At 35.3% G+C, this 20904-nt stretch overlaps 3 protein-coding genes and 1 non-coding gene across 4 annotated transcripts; all 4 read right to left on the bottom strand.

Annotated features, from left to right (window-relative positions):
- Positions 1-1749: 1749 nt before the first annotated feature.
- Positions 1750-6562, bottom strand: LOC143555158 (uncharacterized). The gene is made up of 12 exons (XM_077044769.1): positions 6136-6562; positions 5211-5371; positions 5018-5095; positions 4853-4932; positions 4664-4748; positions 4163-4582; positions 3967-4074; positions 3200-3267; positions 3033-3120; positions 2872-2943; positions 2078-2131; positions 1750-1925 (listed from the first exon to the last, which is right to left on the bottom strand). Exons 1-12 carry the CDS (start codon positions 6560-6562, stop codon positions 1836-1838), a joined length of 1731 nt encoding a protein of 576 aa, XP_076900884.1. The 3' UTR covers positions 1750-1835.
- Positions 6563-6682: 120 nt separating this feature from the next.
- TRNAA-CGC (transfer RNA alanine (anticodon CGC)) lies at positions 6683-6755 on the bottom strand. The gene has a single exon. It is a non-coding gene; the product is annotated as a tRNA-Ala (tRNA).
- Positions 6756-8097: 1342 nt separating this feature from the next.
- On the bottom strand, positions 8098-10426 carry LOC143555150 (nucleoside diphosphate kinase 3-like). The gene is made up of 7 exons (XM_077044763.1): positions 10337-10426; positions 9405-9539; positions 9231-9268; positions 9098-9148; positions 8796-8963; positions 8591-8703; positions 8098-8444 (listed from the first exon to the last, which is right to left on the bottom strand). Exons 1-7 carry the CDS (start codon positions 10419-10421, stop codon positions 8321-8323), a joined length of 714 nt encoding a protein of 237 aa, XP_076900878.1. The 5' UTR covers positions 10422-10426; the 3' UTR covers positions 8098-8320.
- A 3976-nt stretch (positions 10427-14402) lies between these two features.
- LOC143555149 (uncharacterized) lies at positions 14403-20209 on the bottom strand. The gene is made up of 8 exons (XM_077044762.1): positions 19993-20209; positions 16479-16627; positions 16257-16373; positions 16091-16173; positions 15961-16024; positions 15751-15868; positions 14725-14879; positions 14403-14646 (listed from the first exon to the last, which is right to left on the bottom strand). The coding sequence occupies exons 1-8, from the start codon at positions 20207-20209 to the stop codon at positions 14587-14589; spliced, it is 963 nt and encodes a 320-aa protein (XP_076900877.1). The 3' UTR covers positions 14403-14586.
- Between the last annotated feature and the right edge of the window lie 695 nt (positions 20210-20904).

Raw genomic sequence — 20904 nt, 5'->3', positions numbered from 1 at the left:
TCTGAGCCACCATTTCTCCACCATGATGATGCCGAGGCGGAACCCTAATCACGTCTCTGCTCCCGTTTCTCCACCCATTTCTCTATTGTACCAAACAAAGGAAATGATTGTCAATTCTCCACCCATTTCTATTTCTCTCCAATTCCATTTCTCTCCCATTTCTATTTCCATTTCTTCCCATTCTTTTTCTCTGTACCAAACACCCCCTAAGAATAAAAGGGGGAAGAATCCACCCACCTCACAAGTCACAGTTTCAACATGACTTCCTTAAACTTGCTTGCCGACCATGCATTTCTAACTTTTGATTATTGTTTTAATGATATAATATTTTTTAATAAGATATTAATTCTAAAATTTTCATCATATATTACTCAGGAGCTATCATAATTACTTTTATACCATATTAACGTATAAGATTTATTAGATAAATATATATGGTTGATTAATAATACGTAATGTTTTAAAAACTGGTTTTTTACTCATAGTGGATTGGGCTAAAAAATGGTACAACCGGTTGTACCGGGAGGTTTAACCGGGTTGAATAGTTTACCTTGTAATTTCATATAAATGTAACTTTAACTTAAAAAATAACCCAAAAGTATATGATTCCATTGTAAAATAAAATATAATCCAAAAGTTAACCCATAATAAAAAATAATACAAAAACACTCAATTTTCAAAAAATAACCGAAAAGTTTGCTCGTTCCAATGCTAATCGCTAGGTTAAAAGTAATTTTTAGAAAGTATGGTCCGCAAAATATCAAAAATCTCTTGGACTTAAAACCGGTTTGCCGGTTTAAATCGGTATCTTAGAAAAACCGCCGGTTCAACGTTTTAGCAAACCGTCCAAAAATACCAGGCACAAAATACTGGTCTGGAATGCGAAACCCGGTATTATCGGTTCAACCGGCCGGTACAGACCAATTTTTAAAGCACTGAAAATACGTAATAGTTGGGATTCTAAAGCAACGGTTAACAAAAAAGTAGAAAGAGGTGATTCAAGCAATTTTTGCAGTAACATTTTGGATAATTTGGAAATGGAGAAACAAGAGAATTTTATGGATAAGCATTAGGCGATCTCAAAGAGAGGTGACTACCAGTGTTAAAGAGATTTTCTTTCTCTAGATAAAAAGAATCGAAGCAAGAGATCCACATAGGATTGGGAAACTTGATGGAGGTTTAATTTTGTTAATTTTTTTTTTTAATATGCCATGAGCTCCTAGCTACTGATTAGTTGTTTCCCATTATAGTTTTAACATATTCTGCCTTAAAAAAATAACTGTGTTCATTAAATTATGCCAATTTATACATTTTACCCAATTTTTTGGGAAGAAACATTTATACTTTACTGACAAAAAACAGAGACATGTGTGGTGTGGTGTGGTGTGGCTGTGTGCAATTCCTGGAGGATCAGAAATGAAGGCCCACAAACAACTGTTTTTTGTTGGATACTTGGATTCATATGGTTGAATCAATGATTCTATTGACCTAAAATAGTTACTTAAATATAAATAATTACTATATTATAAAACCTGTATCAATAAAGTAATAACCACTTTATTTTAAATAAAACAAGTGTGTAAATTTTATAAATAAAGAGTTTGGTTTATGCAGCAGTGGAAGTGCAACATGTTCCTGTTGGAGACCACATGGCTTTGGTAATGTTGCCTCTGTAAGCAATTTTGCTTTCCAACATCACTCAATCATAATGCCAGCTAAATTATGCAATGCCAATTTATAAAAAAAAAATAAATAATAATAATAATTATTACTCCATCATTGTTTTTATACAAGATTAATAATATGAGACACTTATTCTCACTTTTACCAGTATGTTATATATCAGAAACCTGTTGTGAAGGTAATATCTCAGAATTCAGAAGCTTTTCCACCTCATCATTTGCCTCTGCTTGAATTCTCCATCTCTGTTTAACAAGCAATACTTTTTATTAGGGACACATGAAAGTAACATATCCGAGTGACCCAAAGGGATATAAAAAAAATAAAATTAATGAATATTCAAGTTTTTATGAATGCATCATTGCAAGAAAAATGCTTCTTGTTGATGAGAACTTACCTCTTCAAGATTTTCAAGTTCCATCATCTGCCCTATCTGTTTAGCAATAGTTTCCTGCACAAGATAAAAAACACAAAATAAAGCGTATATATTTCAGCGACAGTTTTGGCATTTAAACATTCATAAACTGTAGGGATGTGCATGGGTCGGGTTGAGTCAGTTTTGGCCCTAAACATTAGCCAGAGAAAAAAGATAACCAATTGGTTATGATTAAGTTGGTTATTGTTATGTTGATTCAGTTTGGTAATGGATCGGTTAACCTTGAACTAGAATTTGCCATGAAATGTTTGGGCTTGACTAAAATAACTCAAAAACAATGTAACTGGGCCTGAAAGTTTGGATTTAAAACTTTTAGCCACCTAATATATTGTTATTAGACATTTGGGCTACATTAATTTGAGTTTTACCATTTGACATTTGTATTAAGGTAGTGGATTGGGTCGACTAACTGTGTTTTTACAACATCGTGGGTCGGTTTGGTTTTGTTGGTTACAGAAATATGAATAGCTAAAACCAACCCGCTAATTTTGGTTTTCAAAATAATTAAACCAACCCGCTAATTTTGGTTTTCAAAATAATTAAAACCAACCCGCTAATTTCGGCCTTCAAAATAATTAAAACCAACCCTTCGGTTATCGGTTCAGTTCGGTTATATTGGTTCGGTTAATTCAGTTATGTGTGGGATTTTTGTTCGGTTCAGTTATATTGGTTAATTCAGTTATGGGTGGGTTAATCCAGTTTTATGCACATCTCTAATAAACTGTAGGAGAAAATTTTAGTAATTGTTAACAGACCGCGTTACTGGCTGACTCAGCAGCAAGAACATCAGAGTCCATTTCCACTTCAATTTCAATCATTGATGAAATCTGCAACAAGGGTAAAATTGGAATGCAAAAGCTATCAAACTTCAAGCCTAATAAAGATATATTTTCTTTAGTAGTGTAAGAATGCATACTCTTGCATAGCTTTCAATTAGTTCAATTAGCGATTTTAGCGAGTTTTCTAATCCTTCGCGCACCCTTTTGACTCTACTTCTCCGTGCCCTTCATAAAAATAATTATGAAAAATACATTTTATTAATTTTTTTATTGAAACCAAATAATTACGTGCAAAGAAGATTACCGATAAGAAGGTTCTCCAACAGCAACAATTTTGTTCTCTAGTTGGCACATACGGGCCAGCATCCATACCTAATACATTTGATGGTCAATGTCAACTATTAATCTAGTAAACGAACAAAATGAACACGAAAGCATTATGTTCATATTCGTTCGTTTAACTTTAGCCGAACAAACGATCGAACAAGAACAAACGAACGGGGTTTTCTTGTTCGTGTTCGTTTATGTTCATTCATTAACAGTATAAATGAACGGTTCATGGGCACAACTGAACATGAGTGAAAGAATTATAAATGAGCTAAAAACCAATTAAAAATAAGAGTAAACAGCAATGTTTTTGCCTAAAATTAATTAAAACCAGACTAAATTGTAATGGGCCTAAATATTTAAATAAATATATTGACGAACATAAACGAGCGAACTTAAACAAATGTAAAGTAACGAACATAAATGAATGCAAACAAACAAATTTAAATGAATGATTGTAAACGAATGTTCATGGACATAAAGGAATGAACGAGACGTGTGTTCATATTCGTTCATTTAACTGAATGAACAAAAACTTTTGTTCATGCTCTTTTGTTTGTTAAATAAACAAACTTCCATTCGAACAGTTCACTGAACATTCGGTTTGTTTACGGGACCTATCAACTATTGATGATACATAACATAACATAAGATATTATAAACTTAATTGCATGTCAGAGACTTAAAAATATGACTTATGAGCAAAAAAGAGCATAACTCACAAGTCTTAATATAAGATAATACCTCATTTTCAGCAGCATCTTTTAAATCCTTAATACGAGATTGAAGTGCGTCGTACTGAGACAGTAGTTGCTGTCTTATGGCAACTGTTTCCACAAGTCTTGGAGGAAGCTAATGAAAAAAAAGCATTCAACAAATTTATCCAAGACACTGGTGCACGGTGAAGAAGGTTTTAAGTAACATCAACAAGCAAACTTACTCGATTCAACTGTGGAAATACCAGACCGTTTAGAGTGGCTCCAACAGCTACAGACGAAACAGCTGCAACTGAAATGAGCTGAGGTAAACCGGGGTCTATCATTCCCGAGGCCACATCACCTGTGGCAAAGACAGCAAGAAGCGGGATGATCACACCAGGACTAAATAAGGATAATCCTCCAATTTTAGCAGGGGCTCTTAGTAATGGTGATTCTCTGCCATTTATATGGTTTGTTAGTGACATAGCTTCCCCAGGATAATAGTTAGGTGTTTTGGGGCTAAATTTTATAGGGCCCACTTCTCTGTAGACACTTGATGGTGCAGCTGATGCAATTGTTACACGCTCCCCTTCTTGAGCAGGAAGATCAAGTGTTTTAGTAGCAAATTTGTGTGTTCGAGCCATACCGGATGGTGTTTGAACCTGATGATAACATTAGCAAGATAATGAGAAACACAAGATCATGTTTAGGGTTTAGGATTTAATGGTTTATGAGAGACTTGCCACAATGGAGTAAACAGCAGCAGGAGTAGTTTCTTTGACTATCTGCAAGAATTGTAGCCCTCGTTTCCATGCTGGCACATCCATGCTGCGTTCGGCATGAGGACATCCTTAGAAAAAGTGAATATCACATGATCAACAGGATTGGCATCCTTAAACAGCATAAAAACGGTAGGAATACAAATAACCAACCTTATTTCTTCTGACTCGATACTAGTTATGTTGCCAGAAACAAGCTCATATTGGTATCGGCATTTGGAGCAGGAAACAATCTGCATGATAGACTCTATCTGATAAGGAATCATAAAAACATAATAAGGGGGACAATAAGTAAAACTCTAGCATTTTTGTGCATGCCTGAATACCATTTTGAGGTTGTGCAACAGCAACAGCTATCATGCAACTAGGGCATTTTACAATCTTACCAAAAGGAACCTGCATGAACAAAAGAAAACTGCAGCAGATAAGCATAATGATATTGTGAAACTAGAAAGAATATTTAGTATAATGTTTGCCAACAAACAAGTGAAAACAGTAACTGCAGTTGTACCTCTTCACCAGGAGATACTCCCACTCGACAAACATTACCAATAATCCTAAGGGCATCTGAAACCCTCAACGATGCTGCAAGACCCCGAACCAACAGTGTGTATGTATTTACATCAGGTCTGGACCACCTCCATCTATCACCAGCATCTTTATCTCCAACACCTACCACATACATCAGACATTAGTACATTACAGTATGCACTAATGTTCTAGTCAACAATAGAATAATAAAACTATAAAAGAACAGTTCTATGCTTTAAAAATCAGAACATGTGTCCTTTTTTGTCTTGTGCTCCATGTACAAGCACCTGAATATGCACAATTAGTCATTCAAATTGTACTTTTTAACAGTCTGTTTGAGAAGATTGTGATAAATAAATACATCTAATGTTGAAATGACTAGAAAAACTTCAAAATGATTTTCAAAAACAAAAATATATTAAGATAAAAAATAAATACATCTAATGTTTTTTTTTTCAAAAACATTTGGGTCTCTTGCCCCCGATGCTACTACGTTTCTGAAAAGAATTCAGCGGGTCGTGCACAGTAACTCAACGACACCGAAGAACGATAACTTTGTTTTCAGTAGGATCTGTTTTGCTATTCAAAAGGGGGTAGCGGCGCAGCTTGTTGCCCGCTTACCTGCCTCTTTATTGTAATTGGATCCTTTTATATTTCAATGAAACTAATTTATTATTAAAAAAAAATCCTAAACCTTTAAAAAGCAATAGTTATAAGTCTTAAATTCAAATATAACCTCACACTAATGAATTGTAAACCTTGTAAGTTATAAATTCAAATATATGTGACTCTCAGTAATCAATTTTGTAACAGATGCTACTAAAATAAAGTTACCAAAAGCTATAAATGTGTCTAGTTAAACCAATTATACAATAATATCCTTCCACAGGTCAAATAATATATACCTGCATCAAAACTCGATCGCATGGCTTGGAAAATCGAAAACGCCAAATCCGCATTATTCCGGTCCAGCGCAGCCAAAATAATCGAACAACAATCCGAAGTGCTGACAACGCCGCCGCCTCTCTTAGACATTTCAGCGAACACTTGGAGTGCATCAGTCGCATCTTTCGCAGCCGAAGCTTTAGTAATAATCAACTCATAATAATTCTCACTAGTACCAGCATCATCATCATCATCATCACCGTCCACTACAGCGCCTTCATGATAACTCTCACTCAACGAAGCCTTAATGTTGTTTTTATAGTTCCAAGTGCGAAAACTGCAAAACGCTTGTGGTTTTGATGCGGATTCGTTGGAAGCTGGTCGGAGACGGTGAGTGGAGTGAAGGTGGAGATGATTCGGCCATGGAGAGGTTAAGTTGAGCGTCATGTGTGTGTGTGTAGAAGATGAAGAACGAGCGGTTGGAAGTGTGGAAATTAACGGACATAAACAAAAATTATTATTATTATTATTGGATAAGGAGGAGAGTGTTAATATAATAAAAAGGAATGGAGGTGCGGGGAATCGAACCCCGTGCCTCTCGCATGCGAAGCGAGCGCTCTACCATATGAGCTACACCCCCACCTTGTTGTTTTTGTTTATTGATCAATGTTCTAATGATGTTTTATTTAGAGATTAATTAAGAACATGATGAGTGTCAAGGATTTCGGTGTAAAAGCATCGTAGTGAAAAGCAAATAAACAATTTTAAAGGCTCACCCAAACACCCCCGAAGATGTTTGTCTAGGCCTGTAAACAAACTGAACGTTCTGTGAACTGTTTGGTGGAAAGTTTGTTTATGTTTGTTTATTTAATAAACGAACAAACATGAACACATGTTACGTTCTATGTTTGTGAACGTTCATTTGTGTTCGTTTACATATTAATAGAAAATAATTAAATACTATATTGAAGAGTCGTATACTTAATGGTTTTATGTTTGTTCATTTATGTTTATTTGTGTTCATTAACATTTGTTCATATATGTTCGTTTATGTTTGTTCGGATATGTTCGTGAACTGTTCGTTTAGAATTTAAACAAACGAACACGAACATGTTCATTTTTAAATAAACGAATAGGAACACAAAATATGTGTTCGTTTAAAGTTAAACGAACGAACACAAACATGTCTTTATTCGTGTTTTTTCGGTTCGTTTACAGGCCTATATTTGTCTATATGAAAGAGGAAATAGATGGAGACTCTTTATCTGAAATTCCGGATAAGAAAAACCACAAGACATGAAAATGAAAGAGAAAATGAAAAGAAAGTAATTGATGAGTTGCATTTTATTTTACTTTTATTTTTACATTTACAATTTTCAAACTTTTCAAATTTCATTCATTAAAATTTACAAGGGATATTCTAACAAAATTTATCAATCCAAAAAGGTTTTGAGATTTCCTACGGCAGGATAAGAATAATAAGATGGATAACAATGGTTTCAACGAATCACATGTTTGGTTAAAATTGAAATGAATCAAAGTTTTTCAAAAAAAGGATTTGTTGATGTTCATAACACGTTGAGACAGCCCAACCGAAGCAAGTCGGGAAAATCTAGATCCAAATTGACGATTTCTCAAACAAAGGATTTGTTGATGTTCATAACACGTAGTTCGATTTTGACGATTTTTTAATTTAACAGCTCAACCCGGTTTGGAACTTGGAATGTGTAATTTAAGTGTATGCATTATAATCATAAACCATACACATTAAAATTTGCGGTACAAATTAATGATTTCAAAAAGAAAAATCAGTTTAAACTGTCAAGCGAGACAGTCCAGCAGACCCATCCAACCCGACTGGTTTGTTTCGTCATTCTCCAAAATCATAACTAGTTGTTTTGTAAAACCAGCCGAAACCGAACATATGTACAGCCCTAAAAGAAACTTAAAACATTTCTTCCATTAACGAAAGAAAACAAGCGAAAAAATTAAAGTCGAAGATCAAAAGAGGTGAAAACAGCCCTGCATCAACCAAATACTTATTTCTTTAATGACTATAAAGATGGTCTTTGAGAATCTTTCAAATTACAAAACTGATACAGTTTTTGCTCACTCTTAAATTAAAAGCATTTCTTTTTATTCTTTGGTTGTTATTCTTGCAGCCGAAAAACTAATTTGCCTAGACAACCCACAGATGTCATTCCATTAGTTGACTCCATAGACCCACTTTTCTTGGTTGCTTGTGTAATTAGTCAACTCCTCTGGTTTGAACCATAAGTTGATTTCATCCTTGGCGGTTTCTGGACCGTCACTTCCATGGATGATGTTCCTACAAACCACAGCATAGTGATCATCAACTCATCATACTACAAGAGTACAAGTCACATAACATTTTGACTTATATCAAATCAAACTCGTGTATTTTGTAAGAAAACTGTTATAAATGAGCCACATAGTGTGTGGACTGGTGTGTACCTTCCTACAACAACAGCCAAATCACCCCTGATGGTTCCTGGTTCTGATTTTTGTGGATCAGTGGCTCCAATAAGTTTACGCCCGTATTTAATCACACCTTCTCCTTCCCAAGCCTGCATTAATGATTGACCAGAATAAGTGGTTCCAATATAAATACAGAAAAAAAAAAAGATTAATAAACTGATTCTAGCTAATTAGTAACTACCATGGCAAGAACAGGACCAGAGCTAAGAAAGTCACAAAGCCCATCAAAAAATGGTCTTTCTTTAAGATCATGGTAATGCTTCTGGGCAAAGGACTTTGTAGGGGTCACAAGTTTAATAGCCACAAGTTTGAATCCTTTACGTTCAAACCGAGCTATGATCTCTGAAATCTGCCAAAGGAAGAAGTTTTACTTGATGAGAAACTGTTTAAAATCAAGAAAAGACACAAAAAAGAAACACTCTTCTTATTTAGTGTTGTAACTAAAAAGTCTAAAATGCATGTAAATAATGGTGGTTAGATTACCAGTCCTCTTTGCACACCATCTGGCTTGATAGCAATGAAAGTGCGCTCGAACTGCACACGAAATAAAACGTATCATTATCAATTTGCTTCAAATATATATATCAAAAGAACAGCAAAAAGAATGTAATAATACCTCTGCCGCATGTGCTTCTTGATCTTGAAGCATGTATGCTATTAAGAAATTAAAACAAAACAACAAATTAAAAGACTTCACAAAGTTTCAGTTAAATACTGATGCATAAATGTCAAAAAAAAATTACATTTGGTAATTTGTTCAGATAATAACATTATAGGAAAAAATAAAAACCTGCAGCAGGGAGAGCAAATGCTCCAGCAATCCATTTGCTGGATGTGTTTCCAGAATGATCACGCCCAAAAGAAGCAAGAGCCAGCAAGAATCCTTTGGACGAAACTGCTGTAGCAGCAGCAACCAATCGTCCTTCTACAAATGAAAGAATAATAATATGAAAATCATACATTTTATCAAGATTTTGATACACACTGGCATGAACTTTCAGAGTTCAGATCATGGAAATAGCATAGGCACAAAAATAAAAGATGTTCTTCTAGCTACCATTTACCATTACATATGAAAAACAACACAATAAAGAGTACTCCCACTAATTCTCATGATCAAATTCCACTTAATTAAAAAAAAAGAAAAAAAAGAAAAACTGTTCCGAAAATGATATTATGTTCTTAAATTCACCAACATTAGCCTTCATAAACCCTAATTTTTTTAACATAGACAGAGTAAATCCACTAATCGAACTAAGAATGCGACCTACCTTGTAATAATTAGCTACTGCATGCAACTTCATTTCTAAATCAACAATATAAACATAAAAATGAAATAAAAAAATTCCTGCTAGAAACAAACATATGCTACTGTTTCTATATAAATATGATAAATATTTAATTTAACACATATAATTACTGAATAGTTCAATATCACAAACGAAAATAAAATTAACTAAATTAAATAATAATAATAATAATAATAATAATAATAGTAAATAACAAAAACAACAAATTGAAGTTGTAATTCAGGATTTCAATCATCTAACTACTTATCTGAAGCAAAGTGAAATAATCAAAGTAATATTCACCGACAAAGTCAAACATTTTGCTACACAAATTCTACAGCATATCGATGATAACAATGAAACTAATCAGAATCGGATCCAAACACACACAAATCCTAATGAAATGATAGAATTGGAGTAACAAAAAGAATACCAGAGAAGAGACGGCTGTGCTTAGAAGCAGAAGAGACGATAGACCTGGCGGCTCGTGAAGCAGATCTGAATATCTGAGAACTCATCCCTCTCGTTCGATCAAATTTTATGTTATTGAGAAGTAGAGTTTGAGAGCAGTGAGCACAGATGATTGTTTTGATGTGATTGGATGGATATTTGAGGTTGAAAAATTAATAATGGAATATGAAACTGGACCTTAGGGTTTGAAGTGTTTGGCATAACGAGTCCTTTGGTTTAGAGTAACTTCACTAGATGTTAATTGATGGTTGGGGTTATGTTATGTGATAACTTACACTTGTTTAGATGTGAAATGTGTTTGTGAGTTGTTATATGCAGTGGTGTAGAAAATAGAAATCGTTAGTCGGGCGGTGGGGTGGGGGACTAGCGATTAATCGGGTCGGACTTTAATGTATAATTTTCAGTTTTATATGTAATTTTCAGTTTTATATTTACACATATACATTTTGGTCCGAATCTCATTGAAAACCGTAGAATTGGCTGGAATCTCGTTGGAAGCCGCCATTTTTGACCGGAACCTCACCAGAAAACGACAACTAAGTCCGATTAATCATAATTTTTTTGTCTGATTTGACATTTAACCGATTAATTGGCCGACTAGCTCTAAATTAATCAGTAGGGTAATAGACGCCTAGTCTTGATTTTTGCAACCCTGGTTATATGTGAAGTTGACTTTTGGACTAATTAGTGAGAACTTGAGTCATCAAAGGAAAATTGAAGGCAATAGACGACATGTTTGATATACATGAGAGTTATATGGTCTAGGGATGTAAAGGGACAAGCTTTTCGCTACCATGCATGTCTAATGTGTCATATAATGAAATTTATTTGGCATTCCTTGTAAGAGGATGACAATTTACAAATAAACGAATAACAAAAAGTTATCCCAAAGAACATGTTTTGACGTAAGAAAAATATATTAGAACTTGAAATTCATACATAAAACATCATAGCTTGTAAAAAAGGAAAAAAAAAAAGAGAAATACAAACAAACGGATGTATAATGCATAACTGGATCAATAACTAATACTAAAGGGGTTATGTTATAAAGTGATGTGAAGTTTAAGGGTTGTAATTGATGTGAAATCTGGTATATTGAGGCATCATATGCCGAGTGGGCCGTCCACTTGAATAGCATCCGCGTGGCAGCAGATCTAGCATATGTTACGATTCACGTGGGGGTTAGGTTAGATGAAGTGATTAGTTACTTTCCAAAGTAATTATCAGCCAATTTAAGTATAATATTATATCATAAACCCGGAAGATTTTTCTAGTAAAGTGTTGTAAAACACAATCATTCTCTCAAGAATATTTACCGTGGTTTGATTTAATTTTAACCAACATGTCACCATTTATTTTAATCCTCTATGGCTCTATTCAGTCATGTCATAATTTTAACCAACTTGTGTTTGTGTCACTTGAGCTTGGGAGTACGTTAGTCTATCCGTTATGGCTAGCAAATGGATGAATTCAGCAATCTGGCTTGCACATACTGTAACGGTCATGCTTCAGCGGTCGCCGTGAACAGACGAATTCAGCTGGCTCGCCCAAGTGAATGGAGAAAATTTGATGTTTTCGCTCGCGAATGGATAAATTCAGCGACACGAACGACAACAGGTGAATTCAACGGTGACGCGAACGACAAGAGGTCCAGTCAGCGCCAACAATATGATAGGCTGAATTTATCTCCGTAGAATATCCACAACACACGACCTTAACGCTACCGATGGAGGTGGTTCTAATGATGTTACACCTAACTTCTTTCACGCGTTTGTCTGGGTCTTCGATAATCATTTAAGATTTCGGGTGTCAGGACGAGCACATAAAAGGTCTCTGAAATTACGATTTTAATTATATAGTAAATAATTTAACAATTTTATCAATGAAATCGTATATCCAAAGCCCAATATGGACCAAAACAAAATAATAATAATAATAATAATAATAATAATAATAATACTAAAATTGCCCATATAAAACAAAAAGGAAAATATTTGCTATGAAAATAAAATTTTATCAATGAGATCATAGTCTATTATTTTTTCTATTACACCAATGAGTTATTTTTTAGACTTCTGTTTTAAAACAAAATTATATATATATATATATATATATATATATATATATAATTATAGGTCTCTCAGGAAAATTGGTCTGGGTCTGTCGCCCACTTCAACCTCCCTTTGGCCCAGCTCTAGCGTTTGTCTTGTATCGGTTAGACGGGGTGGTGGTTGTTTGCTTACAGCGACTGGTAAGGTGACGACACCTTGGGGGTGTTGTTGGAGACATTTTGTTTGTTTCTATTAGTTCAAGTTTTGCTCATGATATGTTGTTTACTACTATATCCATTATGATCTAGCTTGTTTGGTGTGAATTGTTTGATGGTGGATGACGCTAATGAAGAGTTATAATTTATAAACTCCACAACAATAGAATGATCTCCGTATTAAGATTGTGAATTACATCATATACAAACTCATTCCACTCTCGTATAAGGAATATTTGGTGCTTCTTCTATTTCTAACGGAATGATGTTGACATCTTTTCTTCTATAGATGGAATTCTTTCTCACATTCTTTTTGTCTCTTAACACACCATTTAAATGGGTGAAAGTTTTGGAGTAACGATCGTATAGATGTTGTCCTACGATAAAAATTCCATACGTCTTCACTTTTATATAACTTTTTAATCAACTCGTGAACTTTTTTAATCAACATATTAAACTTCTTGTTTAATTATTATTATTTTTCTTTTTATCTTTTTCAATATGGGAAGCTCAAATACAAATTATAATTATAATGCCAAACTAAATTTAAAAAAGAAAATCAATCAATAAAAAATAAACTAATCCAACGCCCAACACTATAACTTGATCTGCTATCGTTCTCAAGATAAAATAAAAAAGGTTATCGTTTTCAACCTGAAATAAAAAGGATAAGACTTTCCTAACACACACCAATGACATGTAAAAGTTGAACATTTATTATACTTTCTAAGCATTAACTAACAAGCCAAACATTTAAATTTCTTGTTACTTAGGGTGTCTAATATAATTTGTTGGAGTCAAATTTGATCATAGAGGTGCACAAATTGGTTTGGTAATGCAACATGATTCGTTTTTTAAACCGGTTTTTAAGTGGAAAAGGATTGATTCGGTTTAAAATTGGTTTCACTATAACCGATTTCTATGAACAAGACTCAAGCCAATACCAAAATGGTGTTTCGTTTGGTTATAAACCGGCTTTAAAAGCGTCTCAAATTAAGAACCCGGCTATTCTTTACATATATATACATTTAGGACGTGTTTGATTCGCAGTATTCCATTCCTAATGCGTTTGGTTGTTACATGAATTGGAATAGGAATTGGTGACTTGAAATCTTGAAGGATTTCAACAATCCATCTAAAATGTAAAAGGTTTCACACAAGATGAGCAGAGTTTCTGACCACATTAACATGTCACATCTTATTCTCTATCTCTATACTATACGTATCTTATTATTATTAATTTTTCTTTCTTATACACTCGCAAACATTTATCGAGAACTTCGAGATCATTAATAGTGATTAGTGAATCTCTAAATTATATAATAATCATCATTCAAAACTCTAAATTTTAAAGATAGGGATAAAGATTCTATTGTGTAAGCTCTTAGAATGGGCTTCTTTTCTTAAATACAGAAATTGGAATGGGATCAATTGTTTACTAAAATATCTTTGGGCCATACTTCAAAGAAAAACTATTTTTCTTTTAAACAAAATTTTCTTAGCTCTCAACGGTGTCACTCGATTTTTTTGATATAAAACGTACATATATATTAGCACCATAGAAAAATACAGCAGCTGGACCCGCTATGACCCAGCCGTTTTGACTTGAACCCGTTCCGATCAGGTACACAACCCTACTGACCTACCCGTTTTGCTACTCATAGCACCTACATCCATAGCATTGTGGATGCTCTAAGTAGAAACAGAAAAAAAAATGTTTAACCAATTGTAAAACGCTAAATGCACACGAAAAATAGCACACTTTTGATGCAAACTACAAACTCGAGCAGTCTGAATGAACTGATAAACATACTTCATACACCACCATGAATTTGACAACACCTATTAACAATCTAATCTTATCAACTGATCCAACTTCTAGATCTTAGATGTCATTTACAGTAAGTTCACAATCAGATGTCACTTGTCCGGTTATGATTAACGAATCAGCTTGAATATGAACTCAATTTGCATTTGCCTTGCAAAGCCGACAACCAACTATCCACCTAAGAGAATGAAACAAAGATGTGATTGTGCGTCATGTTAATATGAAAAGTGAAGATGGCATCAACAAAAGGATGTACCTGGATTTTAGAAGTGCTTGAACACTCGTATCTCAATCCAAAGCGAGTCACTATATAAAAGTAATATCGAGTTTCCCCGTCTTCTTGAATGACATGTGGCATTGGCCCCACTTCAGTAATGTCAGATAGCAGGGTTGAGTCTTGAGGGCTTAAATCTGCAATGGTTTTAGGCTCATCAGAAAACTGAACCATCATGAGGCTTATTCTACAAACAAGCAAGTGTATAATTAAATCATGAATAGAATTAAATCTACGCCAACTTTTTACCAGTTCTCGCGTTGAATAGATAGGATAAGAAAAGATAACGTTTTGATTCGTTTTCATGTTTCTCGATGACTAAAATACCCCTATCTAAACTTATTGTGAATACTAAGAAACTTTCTTTCCAACTTAGGAACACGAAAATGAATTAAAGCACCACGCTTTCATTCCAACTCTATTAAAACATGCAAAAAATACATATTAATAAAATTGGTTGCTTTATTGTACAGGCCCGTGTACGAACCGCATGAACACAAATGGAGCATGTTCGTGTTTGGTCGTTTAAATTTAACCGAACAAACAATCGCACATGAAAGATTAAACGAACGAGGATTTCTTGTTCGTGTTCATTCATTAAGAAAATGAACAGGTTCGCTTATGTTCGTCTGCTAACAGCATAAATGAACGGTTCATGAACGTAAACGGGCAGACATAACTGAACATAAATGAATGCACATAATTGAGCTAAAACAGTTAAAAGTAAATGTGAAAAACAAAGTGTTCAGCCTAAAATGTTATTAAAACTAGACTAAATTGTAGTGGCCTAACTAACGTAAATGAACGAACTTAAACCAACGTAAATTACGGACATAAATAAACGTAAACGAATGGATATAAACAAACTTAATGAACGAACATAAACGAACGAATATGAACAAATGACAAAGTGTTTTGTTCATTTCCGTTAGTATATTAGATAAACGAACTTCTCGCCGAACAGTTCATGAAAGGTTAACCAAACGTTCAGTTTGTTTACAGGCCTACCTGTGCACACATAATACAAATAGATGCATGGTCCATGAAGAACAACAAAACGCAGAACCCAGTCATCAACTTCTGTGTCATCAAGAGGAAGCGGTTCTCCAGGTAATGTTTCCCATCTCTATAAAATAACATTGTAAAAAACTCAATTATCAACAGACGGCAAATAAGGACTCAACGTTATAAATAGTGTAAAACAGTCACGAAAAGTACAGTTCTCATGTATAAGTAGCCTGAAAGAAGGCAAGAACGTAGAATCTCATCTATATGTTCCAACCTGCAAGTAACAGATCATTAGCACAAATATAACTATCGTTAAATTATAAGTATCAATTTCCCTTACTTAGCTCTCAGTTGATCTTCTCTTTCCTCTAAATCAGCAAGTTCCGCTTGAAGTGATTTTACTTCAGTTGAAGATAATACAACCTCCTAAATACAAGAAACTATCTTTAAAAAAGTGAAACGAGGGTCAAAACTTAAAGGATCACGTATGAGTTTATCGAACTGACCTTTTCTTTCCCACCTGTGTCCTTTACCCATGATATTCTGCGTGGACTGAGCAAGTTCAAAATGGTTGCAGCACTTTTGAATCTTCTTCTTGCCCATAAACGGCTGCTGGAACTATGCTAATGCATATCAAATGAACTTAAACAATATCAATCTATAGTTAATACCATTTTCTAAGATGATTAAGGTCGATGCATAAGCTATATTCGTGCCATGAATAGTACCTCTTCATTTCTGGTAGACGACACGGATGGACTTGTTGATTGAGGGGGAGTCTCCATGCCAGAAGTCGAAGCCTGAAAATGATCTGGGAAAATTTCTACTCCTCTAGGACCGTCACCCATGGTTAGATTCCAGTCAAGTACACAAAGACCTGAACAAGATTACATTCATTAATCACCATGTAATTATAATATTTCATAGATTAATATCTAAATAAGGAAACAGTTAATTTTTTTTTTTTTTTTTTTTTTTTTGAAAATTGACTTTCATTAAAAACAAACACAACCAACGACTATCACCAAGACGGAGATAGACGCCGAAAGCCAAAAACCAATAACAACAATCACGTTACATCAAATAAACACCATCTTTTCCAATCCACTACCCCTATCTTAGATCTATTTTTGTACCAAAGAAAACCCAAAGATTTTATATCCGCAACCATTTCTACCACCTTAGTGTTCTTGCCCGAAAAAATCTTTTCATTCCTAGCCCGCCAAATCCTCCAACAAGTAATGATGACAATGCCATGAATAATCAATCTCTTGTTCCCCGTCGCACCACTAACCTTATGCACTTCCACCAAATCATTGACATGGAAAACAAAAGATCTAGGGATGTTGCACCATGAACCAATCGCATTCCAAACGGCCATAGAAATGAAACACCCGGTTAACAAGTGCTCGAGCGATTCCTCATTACTCTCACATAAAGCGCACCTATGATCATCACAATGCAAATGACGCCTAGCTAAAGCCTCCTTGGTTGGAAGACAATCCAGAACGGCCCTCCACATAAAAATATTACATTTTTTCGGGACCCAATCGCTCAATTGAAAACCGAAACTCCCAGCATCCACAACGGACCGCACCATCCATCTTTTAATCGACGAAACCTCGAACTCTTTGCAGCTACCAACCGCCCAAGACCATGAATCTTCACGGTCAACCATCACCACCCCTTGAAGGAGATCTTCCAACTCTTGCTTCTCGATCACCTCCTGTTGGGAGCAAGGAGCTCTAAGCCAATCCCACACAATGCGACGAGAGGATCCAGTGACCACCAACCGATCTGCTAACAAGACATTTTTATGTTTTTCTACCGCATATTAGGACGGATACTTGTCCATAATCGGCGCCGAACCCAACCACAAATCCATCCAAAACCGAACTTGGCGACCATTCCCAACTGTGGCCCGGATCACTCTATTAAAACCTACACCATCAACCTTAAATTTGTTCCAAAACATAACACAATTCTTCCAAACCCCGGGAATCCCATTATTAACCGGAGCAAGCCCCCAACAGCGCGAGGACCCGTGAATAGACAACACTACTCTTCTCCACATCGCGTGATGATCGTTTAGAAATCTCCCAAGCCATTTAGTAATCAGCGCTTGATTATTAACCTCTAAACGAGCGATACCTAAACCCCCTTCTTTTATAGGTTTGGTGACTACCTCCCAAGCCACCCATGACATCTTCCTCACTTCATCCGAACCACCCCATAAGAACCTTCTCATCAAAGCTTCTAAATCATTGATAACCTTCTTGGTTGCCTTAAAAAGCGAAAAATAATAAGTGGGAAGACTATCCAGCACCGATTTAATAAGGGTTACCCGACCGGCAATAGATAACGAATTAACTTTCCATTTAGAAAGCCTCTTCTTGAACTTGGACACAACCGGTTCCCAATTAACCACCCTATTCATGTTAGCACCAACCATAATCCCTAGATAAGAAAACGGGATTCTACCCGGCTTACAACCCATGAAACCATCTTGGATATCGATCTCACCATCTTCTACACCTACTCCAAATAACACTGATTTATGGAGATTAATCTTTAGCCCCGAACACAAGTAAAATATGCGAAGAATACGTTTCAAGTTATCAAAATTAAAAGAAGACCACTCTCCCATAATCATAGCATCATCCGCATAAAAAAGATGGGATAAAGTAGGACCTTCATTAGGAAGAGTAATACCATGAAACGCACCTATATCACAGGCTTGTTTCAACATACCTGAAAAAGCCTCCATCAGAATAATAAAAAGAAAAGGCGATAGCGGGTCACCTTGACGAATGCCTTTATGACACCCAAATTCGAAAGTAGGAGATCCATTAACAAGAACAGATGATCTGGTTGCCAACAAAATACCACTAATCCAATCACACCAGACCGAAGGAAAACCCATCTGAGAAAGAACCGACAACAAGAACTCCCAATTCACATTATCATAGGCTTTATCGAAGTCAATCTTGAACATAAAAATTCTTCTCTCCTTCTTCTTAGCCCAAGCAATAACCTCATTAGCCACCAAAGGGCCATCAAGAATATATCTTCCTGATAAGAAAGCCGACTGATGCTCTGAGACAATCTTATTCATAACCGTTTTGAGTCGATTCACTAACACCTTCGACACAGTCTTTAAAATACAACCAATGAGACTTATCGGTCTAAAATCCCCCAAAGATGACGGATTGTTTACCTTAGGAATTAAGGTGATAAAAGACGATCCAACCCCCGAGCAAAAACTTTTAACACTATGAAAATGATCAAGAATATCCGCAAAATCCTTCTCGAACAACTCCCAAAAAAACCGAATGAACCTAAAATTAAAACCATCCGGCCCAGGAGCTTTGTCACTACCGCATTCAAAAACCGCCTTCTTGATCTCATGCACGGAAAAATCACTGATCAAAAAATCCGCCTCCACCGAAGACAAGACCGAAAACCCATATCCAATCAACCGAGGCCGATGTGTAATAGATTCTTTAAACTTACCAGCAAAGAAACGCAAAACTTCATTTTTAATGAGAACCGGGTTTGTTTCCCACGCCCCATTCACTTCCAAACCCGAAAAATAATTTGAAGCTTTACGTTTATTAATAAAACCGTGAAAAAATCGAGAATTTTCGTCTCCATGAATCGCCCAATTACACCGAGCCTTTTGCTTCAAATCCCGGTAATAATGATTATCCAACTCGCCTAGCCGTCTTTTAATTTCGCTTAAAGACCATGTCTCTTCTTCCAACAAATCCCGAACCTCCATGGTTTGGTCCAAATCACGCAACTCTTGCTCCAATAAAACCCTTTCCTCCTTTTCTTTGGCTTTACAATCGATCGCCCATCTAGAGATAGCATCACGCAAAGCTTTAAATTTATACAACAATCTCGCGTCCGGAGAACCATGAAACGAGCCATCAACAAGCGTCTTCTTAACCAACGTCCCAAAATCCTCTCTACCAAGCCATGAATTGAAAAACCTAAACGGTTTGGGACCATAGTTCTTAGAAGAACCAATTTTCAAAACCAACGGACTATGATCCGGCTTATTCCTTTCGAGAGCAATATACTCCGCACGCGGCCATTCCATAAAGAAACCCCAATTAACGAAGATTCTGTCAATACGGCTTAATTTATTTCCTGCAACAAAAGTAAAACGCCTCCCTTTCAAGGAGTACTCGTGAAGATTCGAATCATCAATGAAATCGTTAAACTCATTGGCCTCACCCACATTAAACAAAGAATTCCGCCTATCCTCGGCACACCGAACCGAGTTAAAATCTCCTGCCACAATCCACCTCCCATTACCCTCCCCGATCAAATCACGAATTTCCCTCCAAAGTGCTCGTTTAGTAACTAGATTTTGAGGAGAATAAACATTGAGAATATGAAACAAGCTACTCTTTCCTTTCACAGTGCCCGAAACTAGAAGCCAATAATACATGTTTCATCTATCTTGCAAGGAATTCAAATAAGGCATGCCACATTTTTGGATTTAGAGAGGTATCATTAGATTTAGCCACTAATAATTTTCACCTTAAACGTTTGATTTAGCCACTAATAATCATATCAACCTAATATAAGTTCCAAAGCACTTAAGAGCAGATCAAATATACAAAATCTGTATAATCAAAGCTTCAAAATCCCCAAAAAAGAACAAACACAAGCAGAGGGACCCACAGGTGTTCAAAAAATCCTAATCCGTGTCCGCATTATCCAAAATTCCGAATCCATATTGTCCAAAAATTTCGGATTCAGATAATAATTTTCAAAATTTTTGGATATTCGGATATCCAAATTTTTAAAAAAAATATTATTATATAATGAATATTTATTAGAAATTTCGGATATTTTGGATGATCAGGATATCCGAAATATATATATTTTTTTAATTCTAAAATATTTTTAAAAAATTTCTATTAAGAAAGAAAAAAGAATTCAGATATCCGAATCCGAAATTTTGATATCTGAAACTGCGGATATCTGGAGCTTTGAAGCTCGGAAGCTTACAATATCATTCATTCATCAATACAATACATCATAATTGAACATATATAAACCCTAACAAGTTCAGATCAGCTAGCAAAGCCCTATATCTTCCGATTAATAAGGTAGCAGCTACTAATCTAAGCAATCGAG

The sequence above is a fragment of the Bidens hawaiensis genome, unplaced genomic scaffold (assembly GCF_021521415.1).
Source record: "Bidens hawaiensis isolate Kalapana, Puna unplaced genomic scaffold, B.hawaiensis_p1.1 tig00018002_1, whole genome shotgun sequence".
NCBI lineage: Eukaryota > Viridiplantae > Streptophyta > Magnoliopsida > Asterales > Asteraceae > Bidens > Bidens hawaiensis.
This window is presented reverse-complemented; position numbering and strand designations above follow the sequence as displayed.